This window comes from Thermobia domestica, chromosome 1 (genome assembly GCF_964235325.1).
Source record: "Thermobia domestica chromosome 1, izTheDome1.hap1.1, whole genome shotgun sequence".
Lineage (NCBI taxonomy): Eukaryota > Metazoa > Arthropoda > Insecta > Zygentoma > Lepismatidae > Thermobia > Thermobia domestica.
Window position 1 is genome coordinate 386,133,374 of NC_137454.1, and position 21,051 is coordinate 386,154,424.

Sequence of the window (21,051 nt, forward strand, 5' to 3'; positions counted from 1 at the left end):
TCATAGCGATTTTCTCAAAATGGTATTTTTGCGTATATGCCCTTTTTCCATATACCGCCTCAATTATAGATGGTGTTGTCGAAAGAAACAGACGTTGAAATGAGATGACTCTTTAGAGATGATTTAAATAAGATGCGAAATAACGTAGATCTTTGTAAATAAAGATAATAGGCAGTAAGAACAGGTATGGATAAGGTGAAAATTAACGAATATACATTAAATGAACCAGAACCGAGAAATTTATGAAGAACAGAGAGAAATGGCTGGCGATAGTGTTGGTATAGAGGACACGAGAAATGAGATGATTGATGGAACCAGTATCGAGACCACAGTTACAATTATCGAGAGAAAATGGAGTATTGCGTTTTCGGAGAAGATATAAGCGTTGGGGAGTATACAGAACGTGAAGTCTGTCACGGAGCAGAAAATGGAGGTAGGAGGAAGAGAAAGTATGTTGAATGAACCAAGATGGAGAGCGGAGAGAACAAGGATGCTGCCGGTACCAACGTGTCTTTGTGCATGAGGCATCACAAGCAGTCCAGCGTTAATAATGAAGTGTAGTAAGTCGTGGAAAAAAGTCAATAGGCGAGACTAAAAGATTTATGGGAGGGCCGTGCAGGGCTCCGAAACGGGCTGCAGCATTAGCTAGAGAATTCCCGAGTATGCCTATATAATCAAATTAAGCAAGTAGTATAGTTGAGGGAAGTCCAACGGTATAGAAGAAGACAAATTTCATAAAGAATCCAGGAGGATTTCGAAGTCCAGGGGGAAGATTGTGGAGATTGTAGGAGATATTTAGAATCAGTGGCGATACAGATAGATGGATACTGGTGCTGAAGAGAACGAAGAAGAGTCGCAAACAAGGCATAAGCTTCAGTGAGAAAGGTAGTGACATATGGGACAGTTTAAAGCTGAAACATTGCTGAAGAGAGGAATCGTAAAAGGCTGATCCCAAATGCAAGCACTGGCCAGAACCGTCGGAGTACAAATGCACAGTGTGCTGAGGGAGAGGAGGAATGGATGAGGAGAATCGATGTTGGTAAGAGACGGGAGTGAAAAGGTGGGCGGGAGGGTATTGGGGAAAAATGATAGAAAAAGATTGGGAAAAAACTGGATAGTCATGCAAGTAGCAAGGGAGGGTATACGTGCGCTGGATGTGTAATAGATGTGGTGCAAGATCTAGATAACTGAAGTATATGAAAGGGAGAGATGCGAGATATGGAGAACGTTTGCGGCCGGTATGAAGGTGTCGAAACAGAGTGAGTTTAGGGAGGAAAGAGGATCGGGTAAATTGGAAACGTTGATGACAGAATTTGTCTGAGAGGTGTTTCAATTGAATTACTAAGGGTGGAATTCGGGTCTCAGAATAAAGCGCAGTGGCAGCAGGGGTGGAAGGAAGGCTAAGAGTAAGACAGAGAGTAGTATAGTGAAGGGATTGGAATTTTTGAGAGACTCTAGAAGGAAATGGAGATAGAAAGAAACCACCATACGTTAAAATAGCTAAGTAAACCTGTTTGTATAACAGGAGGAGGACACGGAAATATGTAGACCAAGTAGAAGTGGAAATAGAGCGAATTAAATGTATGAAGGATGATGTTTTTTGATGTAGAAGTTGATAATGGGGGTCTGTTTAGTCCTAACTTGTTTATTTAAATTGTTTAGTTTTGTTTAAAGATGTTTGTTCAATGTAACTTGTTAGCTGTAGAAGAAGAAGAAGCAAGGTATAGGTGCTTGTTGAAACTGTGTATAGCAGCAGTATGTGAGTGAGCGCGTAGCCTATAGCTGCAACGTCGTAGTGTTCAATGTGCATTTTATTTTAACTCGGGAATTGTAAGAAATATTAATAATATTATTAAACCGAATTATTAAAGAACGAACCAGCGATTGTGTGATACAGTCCATCATAAAGATTTGGTCCTCCTACCCAGATGTTAATACGTGTTTATGTGTTTTATGTGACCTACGTGCTAGAACTTGTGTGTTAAGGTTATTCAGAACGTCCAAACAGTTTGTGTCTAAAACGATAGATGGCGCCACCGTCACCAATGTTAACATATACAACTAATAAAATTAAAACAATCAAATATAAAATAAACAGTTCAAAAATTAAGCAAAAACGGATATAATCTGGTTAATGGACGTTACAAAATCTAGGGAATGGTACGTGTCGATTTCAGATATTGTTATTAGTTTCATTGTTAGAGGCCACCATTGTTAAGTAAACAATCAACTTTATCTGCCGTACTTTCTACCAGAAACTGACCAAACTTTGCACACCCATTTAAGATTGAAATATCTAGGGAATGGTATGTGTCGATTTCACATATTGTTGTTAGTTTCATTGTTGAAGGCCACCATTGTTAAATAAACAATCTTTGGATTTCTAAATTGTTACATAAACAATCAACTTTATCTTACACTCTTTCTACCAAAAACTAATCAAATTTGGCGCACTCGTTTACCATTGAGATATCTATGAAACGGTACGTGTCGATTTCACTTATTTTTGTTAGTTTCATTGTTAGAGGCCACCATTGTTAAATAAAAAATCAACTTTATGTGCCACACTTTTTAACAGAAACTGACCAAACTCTGCACACCCATTTAAGATTGAAATATCTAGGGAATGGTATGTGTCGATTTCACATATTATTGTTAGTTTCATTGTTGAAGGCCACCATTGTTAAAGAAACAATCAAGTTTTTCTGCCACACTTTCTACAACAACCTAAACAAAATTTGCAGACTCATTTAAGATTAAGATATCTATGGAACGATATGGGTCGATTTCACATATTGCTGATAGTTTCATTGTTAGAGGCCACCATTGTTAAATAAACAATCAACTTTAACGGCCATACGTTCTACCACAAACTGACCAAACTTTGCACACCCATTTAAAGTTGAAATATCTAGGGAATGCTATGTGTCGATTTCACATATTGTTGTTCTTTCATTGTTGAAGGCCACCATTGTTAAATAAACAATCTTTGGATTTCTAAATTGTTACATAAACAATCAACTTTATCTTACACTCTTTCTACCAAAAACTAATCAAATTTGGCGCACTCGTTTACCATTGAGATATCTATGAAACGGTACGTGTCGATTTCACTTATTTTTGTTAGTTTCATTGTTAGAGGCCACCATTGTTAAATAAAAAATCAACTTTATGTGCCACACTTTTTAACAGAAACTGACCAAACTCTGCACATCCATTTAAGATTGAAATATCTAGGGAATGGTATGTGTCGATTTCACATGTTGTTAGTTTCATTGTTGAAGGCCACCATTGTTAAAAAAACAATCAAGTTTTTCTGCCACACTTTCTACAACAACCTAAACAAAATTTGCAGACTCATTTAAGATTAAGATATCTATGGAACGATATGGGTCGATTTCACATATTGCTGATAGTTTCATTGTTAGAGGCCACCATTGTTAAATAAACAATCAACTTTAACGGCCATACGTTCTACCACAAACTGACCAAACTTTGCACACCCATTTAAAGTTGAAATATCTAGGGAATGCTATGTGTCGATTTCACATATTATTGTTAGTTTCATTATTGAAGGCCACCATTGTTATATAAACAATGGTTGGATTTCTCCATTATTAAATATACAGTCAACTTTATCTGTAACATTTTCTACCACAAACTAACCAAACTTGGCACACTCATTTACGATTGAGATATCTATTGAATGATGCGTGTTGATTTAACTTATTGTTGTTACTTTCATTGTTAGAGGCCACCATTGTTAAATGAACAATCAACTTTATCTGCCATACTTTCTACCACAAACTGGCCAAACTTGGCACACCCATTTAAGATTGAAATATCTAGGCAATGGTACGTGTGGATTCCACATATTGTTGTTAGTTTCATTATTGAAGGCCACCATTGTTATATAAACAATGGTTGGATTTCTCCATTATTAAATATACAGTCAACTTTATCTGTAACATTTTCTACCACAAACTAACCAAACTTGGCACACTCATTTACGATTGAGATATCTATTGAACGGTGCGTGTTGATTTCACTTATTGATGTTACTTTCATTGTTAGAGGCCACCATTGTTAAATGAACAATCAACTTTATCTGCCATACTTTCTACCACAAACTGGCCAAACTTGGCACACCCATTTAAGATTGAAATATCTAGGCAATGATACGTGTGGATTCCACATATTGTTGTTAGTTTCATTGTTGAAGACCACCATTGTTAAATACACAATCGTTGGATTTCTCCATTATTAAATATACAGTCAACTTTATCTGTCATATTTTCTGCCACAAACTAACCAAACTTGGCACACTCATGTACGATTGAGATATCAATGGAATGGTTCGTGCCGATTTCACACATTGTTGTTAGTTTCATTGTTAGAGGCCACCGTTGTTAAGTAAACAATCAACTTTATCTGCCGTACTTTCTACCAGAAAGTGAAGAAACTTTGCACACCCATTTAAGATTGAGATATCTAGGGAATGGTACGTGTGGATTCCACATAGTGTTGTTAGTTTCATTGTTGAAGGCCACCATTGTTAAATATACAATCAACTTTATCTGCCACACTTTCTACCACCAACTGACCAAACTTGGCATACCCATCGGATTACAACTGAGATATCTAGGGAATGGTACCTGCCGATTTCACAAATTGTTGTTAGTTTCATTGTTATAGGCTACCATTGTTAAATAAACAATCAACTTTGTCATACGTTCTACCAGAAACTGACGAAATTTTGCACATAAATTTAAGTTTTAAATATCTAGGGAATGCTACTTGTCGATTTCATGTATTGTTGTTAGTTTCGTTGCTGAAGACCACCATTGTTAAATACACAATTGATGGATTTCTAAATTGTTAAATAAACAAACAACTTTACCTGCCATACTTTCTACCACAAACTAACCAAACTTGGCACACTGATTTGCGATTAAGATGTCTAAGGAATGGTACGTGTCATTTCACATATTGTTGTTAGTTTTCTTGTTAGAGGAAACCATTATTAAATAAACAATCATCTTTATCAGCCATACTTTTTAGCAGAAACTGGCCAAACTTTGCATACCCATTTAAGATTGAAATATCTATGGAATGGTATGTGTCGATTTCACATATTGTTTTTGTTTCATTGTTGAAGATCACCATTGTTAAATAAACAATCATTGGATTTTTTCTTTGTTAAATAAACAATCAACTTTATCTTACATACTTTCTACCACAAACTAACCAAACTTTGCACACCCATTTAAGATTGAAATATCTAGGAAATAGTACGTGTTGATTCCACATATTGTTGTTAGTTTCATTGTTGAAGGCCACCATCGTTAAACAAAGAATCAACTTTGCTATATTTTGTACCAGAAACTGACCAAACTTGGCACACCCATCGGATTACCACTGAGTTATCTATGAAATGGTACTTGTCGATTTAAGTTGTTGTTGTTAGTTTCATTGTTAGAGGCCACCATTGTTAAATAAACAATCAACTTTATCTGTCATACTTTCTACCAGAAACTAACGAAACTTTGCTTACCTATTTACGATTGAAATGTCTATGGAATGGTACATGCCGATTATCAAGGGCTAACAAGCCCTAGGCAAATTGTGTGTAATACGTCATTATGCTTGGGATCAAACGATAATTATTCGTGATCAAACGAGCTGGCCAAATTCCGATTGAATTTGTTTTCATGATGGCTGTGGTGGAGGGGCTAACAAGTCATCGGTAAATGTTATTGTTCGGAAAATGGAATAGTGCAAAAAAATAAACATATTTCATTCAGAACTTTGTTGTGCCTGCTTTGTAACCAGTGTGAATTAGTTGTGTGCCGCCAGATTTCTTTTCTTTTTTTTTTTTTTTTTGTCTCAGGTGGAGCGGGATGGCCCCCTACAGCGTTCCTAGAATTTCACTCTAAAAGCCCACAGTGTTCCTAGAGCTGCACTCTAAAATCCCCTCCCATATAACTGACCTTTGTTTCACAGCAGACACCTCACATTTGAACTCTGTTGAGATTCTGTGTAAGTTTGTCAGTTGTACGCACAAATTGAGAGTATAAACATGTATTAGGGAATGAGAAGTTCTCGAAATAAATTTGCAAGCTGAATATTTTTTCGCGACATAAGTGAAGAGTAATTGTATATCCTTGAAGAGTACCCTGGAGAGTAAGAAAACTCTAAGCAAAATAATCATTGAATAAATAGCAATGTAATCACAGTAATGTACATATGGCATGTTGTATTTCTACCAGATTGTCAGAGCACTAATTCTCTCATTTTTTGATGTGAGCGGTCTCGCTATCGAATCTCCAGAAGAACATTTAAAAAAAAGTTGTATTTAGGTCTATTCCATTTTAAACAAACGAAATACGTTGCGTAAAAGAACTTTCCATGTTAAAATATTTGATGGGTAGAGTAGTTTGTGTGGGATTTGATTGTTATTGCATGTATCTATTGCATGCTGATTGGGTAGCTGGGAAGGCAGCCAAGATATTCATTCTGACGGTTGTAAGCCCGTGAAAATACAGAGCAACAGTTACTTTAAGGGAGTAGATAATGGATAAAAAAAAAAAAAAAACTACCGTGAGGGAGAGAGCCGAAAAGAGTTTATAGTATGAAATTTTGTCCGCAACTAGGGAAGTTCCGCCAGGAACGCCGGATCACCTGTATATGGCTCTCATTGTTGAGACACTAAAATTTTTCAATTAATCGTATACGGAAGATAAACATTAATAAACTATTTTTATTTATTTACTTATTCCTCGGGGGGTAGTCTATCTCAGAAGATTACGATTAGCATAATTCTATGTTTCAGGGGTGCGCTTCCAATCCACCTCCCAGAGGCGGTTTTTGGGTGGGCGAACCGGACCTTGTCCTTAGATCCACACATTAATTAAAGTATATGTAACACACATGTACGTATGTGTGTGTGTGTGCGTATGATATGTGTATATGTATGTATGCTAAATGTAAAATATTTTTGAACCAATGTTTCCAATCCAAATAATAGAGCCCCACGGCTCCAACTCGCCAAAAACAAATTCCGCCTGTGTCACCTTCTACACATCAGCGGCTATGCCCATAGTATATTCTATGATAACAATTGACTAAATGTGCTTTTCAAGTTTCTAGCTCATTTTCTTGGAAAGATAATGCGTAAGACTCTCTTAGTGTTGCAACGAGACGAGACAGGACTCTTTGAAGCGAGACACGATACAATACGAAACGTTTCGTAAAACGTCTTGTCTCGTGTCTCGAAAAATACAAACACAGTTTCTGAATTTGCTTAAAAATTTATTAACTCGGAATAAATTATTTGCCTTCGAAATGTATACCATCTTTTATTATTTCAAATGATCCAAATGATTCAACGTTTCAAACCCTACAAAGAACAGGGAATACCTAAAGTACTTTTTAAAAATGATTCTTACAAACAGCTTTCACTTCCATTTTTCAATCGATTCAAGTTTAATTATTTTGTGATAGTGCTCCAGATTCAAATACAATGTAAAGCGTTCATTGAGATCAATGTTTCAGAAGATTTTATTCCGGGGGCTGGTGGAGATATCTACGTATAAAAATCCTTTAATAGAAGTACAAGTATGCGTAGAAGTGGCAATTTTATCAGTAACTAACTATTGTTTCATGGTCTTTCTCGTTCCGAACCAAGACAGAAACGTGTCAGCCTTTCTCGACACTGAGTTTCGAAAAAGATTCTGATTTGACAATAAAATTTATCTTTTTTTATTCTTTTATGCTGTTATTCGAAGATAAACCATTTTTTAAATGGGAAAGTTACATAGGCCTCCTTATTTGTTGAAGTGGCGCCAGGGGTTCTGAAAAAAGGATATCAGAATAAATGGGGAAATCTTGCCTTTCGTCTGTACTGACGGTATTGACAAATGTTCCTATCGAAGTAATTATGGGTTCAGTCGAAACTAAGCAGTCGTTGCTGGAGGATTGCAGTCGTGTTTTGTGTTGTGCTCTGTTAACCAAACTAGGTTAAAAGTTATAATTTTAACCATTTGGTTTAACAGCTCTTTTGTGGGCCTCAGCCTTTCTGGTGTTGCCACGAGACGAGACAGAACCATTCGATACGAGACGAGACGGACACATCTTTTCTAAACGAGACGACACAGCCAGAAGTCTCGTCTTGTCTCGTTTCGTCTCGTGGCAACACTAGACTCTCTAGATATATCAGTGCAAGGTATGACAACGTTCCTCACGGAGCACATGTTAGCTCTCAGCCTCTTTCTTTCACTGATGTTTGTTTACGTAGTAGATGAATATATAGAGAGTAACAAAAGGATGAGATATGCAGATTCTCCTGAAACCACATTAAAATTGTAGCAGTATTTGGAGCTTGTTATAAATGGATTTACCGGGGAACTAAAATAATTCTGGGAACTGATCATACAGTATTGATATAAATAAACACGGAAACAAGTAAAAACAAAGAACTGAAATCGTGAATTGTTTTCAAAATACAGAAATCTCGAAGGAATATCTGTTTAGGCGGCTTTACTTGTAAAGGAATTTTGAATAAATTTGCATTCCCTGAATTCTTATACATAAAAAATAGAAATCTTTCTTTTAGCGTACAAATGAGATGCTTTAGGAAATTAGGTTAAGGTAATTAAAATGATACTGTCCTTTGCAAAATTTAAGAGGAATACCATGATCGAAAAAGCATGAGTCAAACTATAAAGGTCAGTGGTAGCTTTTGCCATTTCTTACGACCACTATACGCACCTTATTGCGAAAAATTTATTCATTCAATCAATAAAACCGATATCATTCAATAAATGTCAAATTTAACAGATCTTGAGAGATGAAATGACAAAAATTGTCATTACCTCTGTTGCATAAGATATTCTAGCTTTGTGACCCATGTTATTATATGACTTTCACGATAAGTGACAAGGAGAATATAAATCCCAAGTTCAAAACGTAAGGAAAGAAACCGGCTGTTCGCGCTTCAAATTATGAAAAATGTACCAAAATGGTTGAAATTATGATTTTGTATTTCTTTACGAGAAAGAAGAATAAAAATAAAAATTGGAGCAATTCTAATCATGTATGTATGTCCACTATCTTCTTCAAGTTACTAAACTAACTTCAAGTGTTTCAACCATTTTTGACACATAACTCGAAAACTTTTAGAGATATTAGAGGCAAGAATACGTGGTTGATAATGAGCTTTTTAATTATGTCACAATACTTTTGAACTTTACCTTATGAGAAACGGCATATTCCAAAATTAATTCAGTACCACCCTAACCTGAATTTTACCAAATGATTAGCGAAAGTGATACGGTGTGCATCGTCCAGGGATTAATTCCCGGTGTGGCACTCAAACATTTCTGTGTTGACCAAATATCGAGAGAAAAGTTGGGAAACTAAAAGATAGCGGACTTCAATCTAGACAGCCGGCTACGTTGGGTGTGGTTGTGCTTACTACTAACATAAGCCCGCTGCAGGCTCAGATCACAAGGGACTGTTGCGCCAGGATTATCTCTCTCTCTCTCTCTCTCTCTCTCTCTCTCTCTCTCTCTATATATATATATATATATATATATATATATATATATATATTGGTGTTATTATTTTACCTTACATTCTCTCAGTAGCGTAAGTAAGGACGAATGGGCCTCCCCGCTCTTTCCACATTCATGAGTCACGTAAAATTTACAGAGAACAGTTTTGACTTTCTATGTTCTATCTAGTGAGTCACAACTTGCTCATATGCAAAAAAATGCACATTATTATTATTATTATTATTATTATTATTATTATTATTATTATTATTATTATTATTATTATTATTATTATTATTATTATTATTATTATTATTATATTGTGCTATAGTTTTCGTCTATTCTGCTATACCAAATTCGAGAGTCTACGACATCCGACATTTTTAATGAGGTGTGGTCGTCCCACTTTTTGTTGTTTGGTTCGATGCTGGTTTCACTGTTCTTTTCCCATCTTTGAAATACATAAGCACGGCAGATCGCGAAAACTCGACAAGTCGCGTTGTTTCCGAAATGAAGCTCCCAGCCACTTAGTCACCCTGATATATCGTCGTCCTTCCCCATTCAAGGCACAAGCATCACACTGACTAATCGAGTGAGATTCTTGTCGTGTTTGGCGCGCGGTTGTGTTATGCCTTGTAGCTCTTATCTCAGTCCGATGATTTCGTTCAAAAAGTAGCGAGTGGTCATAATGTTTTCGCTGGTCAGTAAAAGTTTTGTTGGCATTTAATTTACTAAATAATCGCTCAGGTGTTACCGTCTTCATAGGTAAAAATGAGATATAGTTGGAACATCACATAATTTTTAACATCTTAACATTATAAAGTTTAACTTCGAAACTGAAATGGGCCTCTCAATGTTGCGGGCCCTGCAGGCCCTTTAGTTGCGCCACATCATTCTCTCTACTCAGAAGGATAGGGACAAATAGAAAAGTCAAAATCCATTTTGTCCATTTTTCATGCATCATACACTTCAGAAAAAAAAATTATATAATACTGATATGTAAGAAAATATTAGTATTGTTTGTCTGTTTTCTTTATACAAAGAACCATTTAGGTTCTTTTTATCTCATATTCTGGTAATAATCAAAAAAAGAAAAGAGTTTCATGTGATAAACGTACGAAAGATAATTTGTCAACGCGATGTGAATGACGTTCTCTGCAACCTAATTCCCGTTTTTCGTACAAAACTCTATTCCTACCTGCAAAAAGAAAAGATTTATGTTACTCATCAATGGTTGAGGTTTTGCCCTGCGGCTGAACAACACGGCTTGTATAAATAGACTCTGACTGACTGCAGGTGCACGAAAAAAAAAAAAACTGTTGGATTCCTCTCCCCGCCCACTTCAAGTGTGGATATCCTGGACACATTCAAACTGAGCGGTACGATCTTTCAATTCTTCCCAGTAGAGGTACCAGCAGTGATTGCTAAATGAAAAAGTGAGCATCTGGTGGCGAAAAGGCGAAGTGCTCGGACAAGGGGGAGTTCACAGGAACCTTAACAAGAAAGAGAAAACTGTTTGAGCGACAATGGAAGCTTACAATTCCCGAAAGCGTGTTTTAAAAGGAAAGGTCACTCGTGCTGAAAACTGCATAAACAATATCACAGAACAGGAAGATATTAGTGTAGTTCAGGTCTACAAAAACAAAGTGAGTGAACTGTCACGTGAAACAAATGAGCTTTTGTTACTAGCCAGTAACTTGTGTGCCGAAGAAGAAATTTATTTGGTGCAAGAAGAAGAGCTTGCTGCTATTGAAGATAGACTTACAAAGCTTAATGTGAAATTAGTGGAAGTACAGGGTAAATTATCTCACACTTCTTCTAGTGATGTGAATAATCAAAAAAACACAACAGAAATTCGACTTCCAAAATTGCAGTTGCCATGCTTTAGCGGGATTGTAAATTGTAAACAAATTGTAAAAACACGTCAAAGTGTATCAACTGTGAATCTTCTTATGAAGCAGACTCTGAGCAATGTGAGGAGAGGACAAGGCAAAAGCAAAAAATGAAATGAAATGAAATCTTTGAGTTTTACGTCCCACGGTTATGCCGGTTAGGCTAAAGGAGACGGTGATGATGAATAATGAATGAAATGGTGGAATGAATAAAGTGGGAGGAAACGGGAGAACCCCGAGGAAACCCACGCACGCGGTGTTTGTCCACCACAAAGTTCACTTGGCAGGGGCTGGGATCGAACCCGGGACCCCGAGCACCAGAGGTGAACGCTCTACCACTGAGCCACCGCGGCCCTAAGACAAAAGCAGATTATGCAACTTATGGATTTACAAAAAATCTCCTTTAACAAAACAAATAACAAATTAGGTAAATTACCAACTTATTCGTCTCAAATTCAACCCTCTTCAATCATGTTACAAAACAAACCACACTTACAGAATTATTTCCCTTAGCTTAACGCAATTATAACTTCAAATAATACTAATAAGATGATCAACTCACAAATGAAGAAAACCCTCTTTCCATATTGAATACGAAACTACACCGGAAAAGAGGAAGGGAATAGATCAGAAATCAAGGAGCTTCTCTATTCCAAATACTTCGAGTGGGATTCGACCATTACACTCCCCTAATTATTTGGAGTCGTCCTTTCAAAATCTCTAGAAGGATAACTCCCCTGAAAATGAGTCATTATCAACCCGTAAGACACGAAATAAAATGGATACTACTTGGAATACAAGGAACGATCATTTAAAAATATTTAAAGGGCTCAGGTGCGGATCTAAATAGTTTTAATACAAGTATAAATTCCTTGGAAAATAAGAATAACACTTCTTTCAGAGGACAGACTTTTAATTTATACTCACCTGAAGGTTCCTCAAATACCAACAAAAGGAAAAACTTCACTGAACTATCACTTTCGTCACAACAAATATCTTTGAAACAGACCGAAGCTTTAAAAAAATAATGGGAACTATTTTTATGTCACAAAAGATAGATGCTTCCCAATCTTTTCTAGAAAATATAGTAACAAAGACATACCATACTTTAAATCTCTAAAATCGGTGAATCATGAAAAAAAAAAAAAAAAAAATAGGCGACTTTGTAACTTACTCTCATACAATGGAATAGCCAAAGCATCTATAATAAAATCTTTTTCATTCAAAAGTTAATTATGTTTTTTAATCCAGATATTATGATCTTACAAGAAACCTGAAAAAAAAACAAACAAATTTACCGATATCTATTAAGAATTACAATATAATAACACAAGATACAGAGGATGGATATGGAGGAGTTGGTTCTTGCATTAAAACTAATCTAAATTTCAAAATTGATCAAATCAATATAAACTGTCCGGATCATAATATACAATATTTATCTGTATCAGTACAAAATATTAAATTTTTAAACATATATTCCTACACATATTATTCCAAATGTTACTTTTTGGGAAAACATATTTTTGAAATACAATTTTGATTATATTTTTGGAGATTTGAATTAGGGATGGCCAGATCCGGATATTTTTGGATCCGGTATCCGGACACTGGATCCGGATCCAAGATTTCGGGTCTTGGATCCGGATCCGAAAAACCGGACCTTGGATTCGGATCCGAAAAACCGGATCCGGATCCGAAATTTCGGATCGTGGATCCGGATTCGAGAAACCGAATCTTGGCTCCGGATCCGAAAATCCGGATCTTGGATCCGGATTCGAAACTACGTGTCAGAAAATCCGGGTGTTCCCAATCAGCAAAATTTTCGAAATTATTGACAAAGTGATTTTCATTCCTATGCTTAAAATAAGATTTTAAGACACTTTTGATATCTGATCGTGTGACAGCCTTGCGTTCTCTTCATTCTGTTGATATTTGGTTTTCGTGCCTTAATATGTCACAATTACTCCAAATTTGATTGAGTAAAACTGTCGACTTAGGTGAGAGCAATCTCATTGTCAGATTCGATTCTACTGGAAATACTTGACCGAAAAGGTAGTAAATCTTTTTTAAAGCGGTCGTCCTGATGGAAATTTGTCCTTTGTTTTCTGTAACACTAGTCAAATGCTGGGATGAAATCTTAGTCTCAAGCCCAAGCTTCTTCATTAGACTCAGGCTGCTTACTTTTCTAATTCTTTCTGAGTTATTGTGGTCACTGAACGAGGCCATTTCCTAGTCGTGATGGGCTAGGCCATTGCTAATAGAACAGCCCATAAAATATAGATCAAATCAAATTGAGGAGCAACTTCCTTTTCTTGCTCTTGATGAGCTTTCTTTCTTTCTTTAAAAATACGTTTCTCGGTGCTTGGGGTCCCTGGTTCGATCCCAGCTCTCGCCGTGTGGACTTTGTGGTGGACAAACACCGTGCCTGGGAGGTTTTCTCGTTTCCTCCCACTTTCTTCATTTCATTTATTTCTCATTATCACCGTCTCCTTTAGCCTAACCGACATAAGCGTGGAACGTAAAACTCAAGGATTTCATTTCATAGCGAATTTTTGTTCAAATAACAAGTTTCATTTCTCTAACATTCCAGGATTCCGAGATATAAAAGTCTTTTTTCCCCGCCCCTTTTCTTCCTCTCTAAGACATACATAAAAAAAACTCTTAAGTACGTACCTAATTATTTCAAATGTAAAGTCCAAATACCAAATTCTATGCTCCTAACCTTCAGAGGTTCCCAGATATCGACATGTTATTATAATAATTACAATCCCCACTCTCTTTCCTTTCCATCTCTTTTCTTTTCCTTTTTACTAAAACGTCAAAAAACACTGAAACACATGTCAAATTATTTTCAATGAGAAATGCAAATATCAAATTTCAAATCTCTAACCTTAAAGGATTGAACATATTAATACAATAATTGTAATCCCCACTTAATTTTCTTCTCGCCCTTTTTCTTCCCTTCTGGGCCACATATCCAAAAAACGTTGAAATACGTATCTAATTATTTTAAGTGAGAAGTCCAAATACCAAATTCCATGTTTCTAACCCTTTAAGTTTCCGAGATATAGGCATATTATTATACTAATTGCAATAATTGCAATTACCACCCGTTCTTTTACTTTCTACATCTTCCCTGCCCCTTCTAATTTAAATATCAAAAAGCACTTAAACAAGTATCAAATTATTTTCAATGAGAAACCCAAATACCAAATTTGAAGTATCTAACGTCAAGAATCATCAATATTTTCCACCCCATTTCCCCCCTTCCTCGTCGAATTTCCCAAAGTCCTTCCTTAGTGGTATCCTACGTCACAAAGGCTATAAACTGTCCAAATTTCAAGTTTGTAGCTTAAGCGATTTGGCCTGTACGGTGATCTGTCACTCACTCACTCAGGACTTTGCCCTTTTTATATAGAGAGATTTAAGATTTTATGGGAAAGCCATGGATTTTGTCCTAAGGCCGCCAGTGTCTTAGAAATGTAATAGCTTTGCTATAAACTTTAAGCAATCAACTGACTGATCTGCGTCTATATGTATTATGTAAAATGCCGCTTATGATATTTATTTTGCTCGTAATAAAAAAATAGATATAATGACGAAAATTCAAAGACATCCATGAATTTAGCGTAATGCTGCAGGAGTTCAGATCATTGAATTAATCATAAGAGCCGACTGTATAAGATAGACTACATTAAATTCCAATGCGGCACAAAGAAAATATGCAGCATTACTATGCAGTTTTTCAACGTTATAACTCATTCTGAAAACATTATCATAGGTCTCACAAAATATCGAGTTTTAATCCTAACTCGATTAATATATAACAAAAGGCAGATCTATACAACTACTGACTTGAGATGAAAGTGGCATACTTGTAGTACGTTTAAAGATATACTAAGACTAAATGATGGGGTGTGCGCAACAGTGGTCTAACCCCGAAAAATGTGAAAATGAGATTTTCATGTAATCTTTTGTTATTTAAATTGAATTGTCTTCCCACTGAGTTAGATAAAATTCACCTAGTAAATTTTATACACATAGATATTTTAGTTCTGGGTCTCAATCTAAGGCCTAATATATTCAAATCAGGAGTCCGAATCTGAACTTTGAAATTTCGGGTGTGGATCCTATAAGATCAAGATCCGAAATTCCGGGTCCAAGATCCGAAATTTCGGATCCGAATCTTATAGGATCCGGATCCGGATTTTATAGGATTCGGATATCCGATATCCGGATCCGTCTGGCCATCCCTAATTTGAATACACAAAGTAAACTGTTTGGAAGCTCTAAAAAACACTGCAGGAAATAACTTTATACAAGCATTAGCTACCTCTCAATATTTGTTCACGAATGATGGTACACCAACTAGAATTACTAAAACAGGCAAGAGTGTACCAGATACAGCTATGGTGAAAAATAGTCTTTAGGTGGGCAGGTCATGTAGCTAGAAGGGAAGAAAGTAGAAACGCTTTCAAAGTCTTGACTGGTAGACCCATAGGAAAACGACCATTAGGAAGACCTAGGCGCAGATGGGAGGATAATATTAAGATGGATCTCGCAGAGATAGGAATACAAAGTAGAAACTGGATCCAATTAGCTAAGGATAGAAGTCAGTGGAGAGCTTTTGTGAACGCGGCACTGAACCTCCGGGTTCCATAGGCCATAGAGTTATATATATATATATATATATATATATATATATATATATATATATATATATATATATATATATATATATATATATATATATATATATATATATATATATATACTCACTGGAATATATATTTTGGTTCAGGTGGGAGTAATCATTATCCAACATTTTTTTCTACTCAAGAAATCAATCTTACAACTTCTGACAAAACGGAAATTATTACTGAATTTAGATCAAAATTACAAAATGTTACTTGTAACATAAATTGGAACTCATATCAATCTGTTTTTGAACAAATAAATGAAAATATAGATGCAACACAAAATAATAAATTAGGAAATAATATTAATTTTTTTCATAATATGATTAAAAAACTGTATCAACATTAAAGAAAACTCCTCATAACAATCAACAGTTTACAACAAACAAATACAAATTCAATTTTTTTTAAATACAAATATACTTTTTTATCTATAAATTGGAACATATTTGACATTTTTTTTACAGACTGATAAACAGCATATTCTGAACAGGTAATTATAAAAGAAAAACTTCTAATAATTTTCCAGGAGGTAATGTACCTAAAATGGAAGCCACATTTCCTCGCTGAACTGCTATACTGATACGTTGTATCAGAAAAGTAGTAGCCCGCTTGTCACCAGTAAGGTGTGCTATACGGTGGCCTACTTCTTTGATGAAATTGAGCCCTTCGAGGCCCCAAATACCGCTCGATTCAATGGCTACGGGCACGAACATGTATCTATTGAGCAGATCTTTATATTTTCTTCTTTTCTCGCATTCTCTGCGGGCTGCAATAGCTCCTTCTCGAGATGAAGAAAGAGTGAGATTAGATGACGCGAAAGTGTCAGAGCAGGTGAAATCCCAGAGAAGAATCCTTCCCCTCTTCCATGGTACCAGCGTCATGCCATCTGGTCTTTTGCCATCAGATCTGTTACACCCCACAGGTTCACGAACAGATGGAACTTCCGCCGATGTGAGTGCTCTCCAGATAGTGTCATTCACGTTCGAATGCCTCACATGTCTTCCGGAGCTACTTATACAAGACAGACCGTGTAGACCATTCTGCTTGACTGATGCACCACATTTAGAGCAGTTGTGTGATTCACAGATGTCTACTCCTAGGCGAAGTGCAACTGCAATACGAAAACTTTCGTTTGGAAGATGCAGTCCTAGGGTGTGTGAAGGTAATGCCTGTAGCCAAGCACCTGAAATTGCTGATGAGGAGGCGAGAAGTCTAGCCTTATCCTCTTGACTGTCTGCTTCTTGCAATAACACTGATTGATGTAATTTGATGATTGGCTTATCCCAAATTGATTGCGAACTTCTGCCCGTTATTTCAGGAGGGCTTAAACCAACTAGGTTAGACCAGTCAGATATGCAGTCTTGGACATCAGATTCTATGTGAGGCTCATTCAGTTGGTTGAGGAGTATCTCAATGGTATGCCGGGAGCCATAGAACGACGCTAAAAATGAAGGATACGCCAAATCTACAGTCCGACGAATACCAAGACCTCCAGAATCAACTGGAAGGGAGGCCTGTATCCATGCGTTGCTATTTAGGTTACAGTTGAGTAACGATTCCAGTCCACATTTCAGAACGGTGTCAAACTTCTCTAGTAAATCGACTTCACGCCAAGAAGTAGAACAGCGTAAAAAATAGATTATTCTTGGTATGGAGAACGACGCACGAAGGAGATAAAAAGCTGAATGTGCGGAGACTAGGGCCAGACGTGACAAGAAAAATTCTAACTTTTTAGTTTTCTCGACTAACAAATTACGTGTTGCCTCAGGTGAAAGGGCTGCACCAAGTAGAAAGGCTGACGAAGTTGTGATAAGTTGTATTCCCGGTGCTGAATTTTTAAATTGTGAATATAACACTTTTATTTGATCTTGCGAAATTCCTAAAAATCCCTAAAAATCCTACTTCACACTTCGTAAAATTTAAGTGTAGTCCGATGTCTGCTGCCATAGTTCGAATATTGTGTAGTTCACTTATAACTGTGTCAGGATCTCCTGCTATAGTGCCATCATCTAAGTACCAGATATTTAATTCAGTGTTAATCCTAGACACTATGGACTGAATTGTCATGGCGAACAAAGCGGGACCTAGAGGATCTCCTTGTTGTACTCCACGTTGCGAGAGTATAATCTTATCACCTAGAAATAGGTTACTTGGTTGCGCATAACATTGGTATACATAGTGATAAATCGATGGAAAATTAGTTTTAACTGTGAGTAGCATAGCGTCTCGGTTCAGTTCATTAAAAGCGTTACGAAAGTCTAATTTCAGAAAAGCCTTTTGTTGTGAATGGGGAGTAGAAAAGTAAATGCGAGCTGCATGTGCTGCGGCTTCGGCTCCATTGGGAACGCATACTCCCAATTGGTGAGGGTAAAGGAAACTTACGACGGATTCTTTAATTCTGGAACATAGAACTTTTGCTGATATTCTTCTCCAAATGTTCCCCACTGCAATTGGTCGAATTCCACCGCTCTTCTTATTAAGCGCAATAAGTGATGCTCCAAAAAAGATTGGTCTTATTGTTCAATTTATATTATAAGATATGGTGGAATATAGAATGTTTAAAAGCTATAAATTTGTCAAAGATTACTCAAATTATTTTTACAAAATAAATCTAAAGAAAATTTCATAACATATCAGAAACATAAAGCTATAGTAAAAAAAAACATATTATATTACAAAAGGAAAAGTTGGGAACAATTTTGTAATATTTAATAATATTTGGAAATTTTTTAAATATCAAAACATGAAGCATCAAAATTCATAGACATATACAGAAGTTTGTAATAATGAACAAAAATGGATTGTAGATTTTCATCATCAATTGACCCCGCCATATGTGAATAACTCAAGAACAAATTTTATGAAATATATATATTTAGTAAAAAATCATCTACTCTTGAATCAGATTTTTCTTATGTGGAACTTAACGCTGTACTTCAAAATTTACATACCAATAGTTCTCCTGGAATTGATGGAATATATTATAACCATTATAAACATCTATCAGAAAGTGGAAAGAAAACACTTTAGGGAATATTTAAAAACATCTGGAAAACTTTCCATGTACCAGCCCAATGGAAACAAATACTTATTATTCCCACCATTAAAAACAAAAGACATAGGAATTGCAGATAATTACAGACCTATTGCGTTACTACCATGCTCGCTCAAAATGTTTGAAAATTTGATCTTACATAGATTATTATGGTTTTTAGAGTACCATCAAATATTAACTTAAAACATTAAAGGATTTCGGAAAGCTTCCTCAGCAAGTGATGCAATAGGACCAGTTATCCTGAATATATATCAAGCGTATCTGGAAGGAAATTTGTTATGGCCATCAGTATTGACCTAAAAAAACATGACTCAGTTATTTTAGATGTTCTTCTTGAAAAGATGTATAAAATCAAGATACTCACTAAATTCATTAGATTTATTAATAATTTAATTAAATAAAACTTGGATATATATATATATATATATATATATATATATATATATATATATATATATATATATATATATATATATATATATATATATATATCAAACAACATCCCTAGGCCTTCTTCAAGGCAGTAAGCTCAGCCCTATCCTTTTCAATATATATATTTTGGACTTAATTTTAGAGACATCAAAAGGCATTAATATATTTTCGTATGTTGATGACATAGTGGTAATGTTGGTCACTGATGATCTAAATAAAGGAAAAATCAAACTTGAACACACCCTAACCAAATTGATCAAATTATCAATTAATAATGGGATAGAGATAAATTGGAATAAAACTATATATTCGGTTTTTACGAAGAAAAGTTATACAATTCCAGTATTCACAATAGATGGACATACTCTCTATCATAATAATCATTTTTAGTATCTTGGACTTTATTTAGACATAAAACTTAATTGGAAATACCATTTATCTTATTTAATTACAAATTTAAATAAATATCAAAATATAATTAAAAGTTTAAGCTCCGAGCGGTGGGGAATCAATCCTATTTGTCTTCAAAAATCATTACAACAATGTATCATAAATAAAATTTTATTTGGAAGTATCTTTTACACTGAGAAAATGAATTACTTTTATCAGAAATTAACAAATTTCATTTATGATATGCTCAAAATCATACTATCTCAACCTAATTCTGTCCAAAAATGTTATTTTTGAAGAAACTGGAACGTTTCCACTGCAATACCAAATATGTAAACAAGGTGAAAATTTTATCTTATCTAGAATGGCAAAATCAAAAAATATTATCATTCACAAATTATACCAGATCCATTATATGTTGGAAATAGAAGAAGAGGGATACCATATAAAAACAACTTACCATGTATTTATCAAGCTTTTATCAATATTAAAAGATATGAAGGAATAATATTTAAGAAACTCTCTTTATCTTGTTATGTGATTGATTATTTTAGTAATTTAATACAAATAAACCTTATTACACCGAAATATTATACTTCTAATAATATATTTGGTCTAGGAATTAATTCGTGCGGGTGGACAAGAGATGGCGCAACGAACGGAGCGTCCCACAGTTCCGTGTATCCACACATGTGTTGCAAACCCCTGTCATCGCGTATCGTTCGTAGTATAGGGCAGTGGATTAAAGCGTCAACAACACCACTTTGTAGTTAAGTGAACATGGCGCAATTTGTGCCTGATAAAGTGTTTTTGCGGAGTGTCCTGCTGCATTACTTTAACATGCAGAAAAGTGCGACTGAAAGTCATCGTATTTTGGTGGAAGTGTATGGTGACCATGCTCTAGCTGAGCGAACGTGTCAGAGGTGGTTTGCACGGTTTAGAAGTGGTGATTTCGGCTTGGCAGACCAAGAGCGAGCTGGACAGCCAAAAAAATTTCAAGACGAAGAATTGACAGCATTGCTCGA

The 21,051-nt window shown here is 35.6% G+C and overlaps 1 protein-coding gene across 1 annotated transcript in view; it reads left to right on the forward strand.

The window, feature by feature from the left end:
* Window positions 1-1,770: 1,770 nt before the first annotated feature.
* The window catches only part of LOC145668351 (venom allergen 3-like), an 80,310-nt gene continuing 61,029 nt past the window's right edge, over window positions 1,771-21,051 (forward strand). Inside the window, exon 1 of the mRNA XM_081736126.1 lies at window positions 1,771-2,160. Within this exon, the coding sequence (XP_081592252.1) occupies window positions 2,158-2,160 (3 nt within the window). The 5' untranslated portion in view covers window positions 1,771-2,157. The remainder of the gene's footprint in view (window positions 2,161-21,051) is intronic.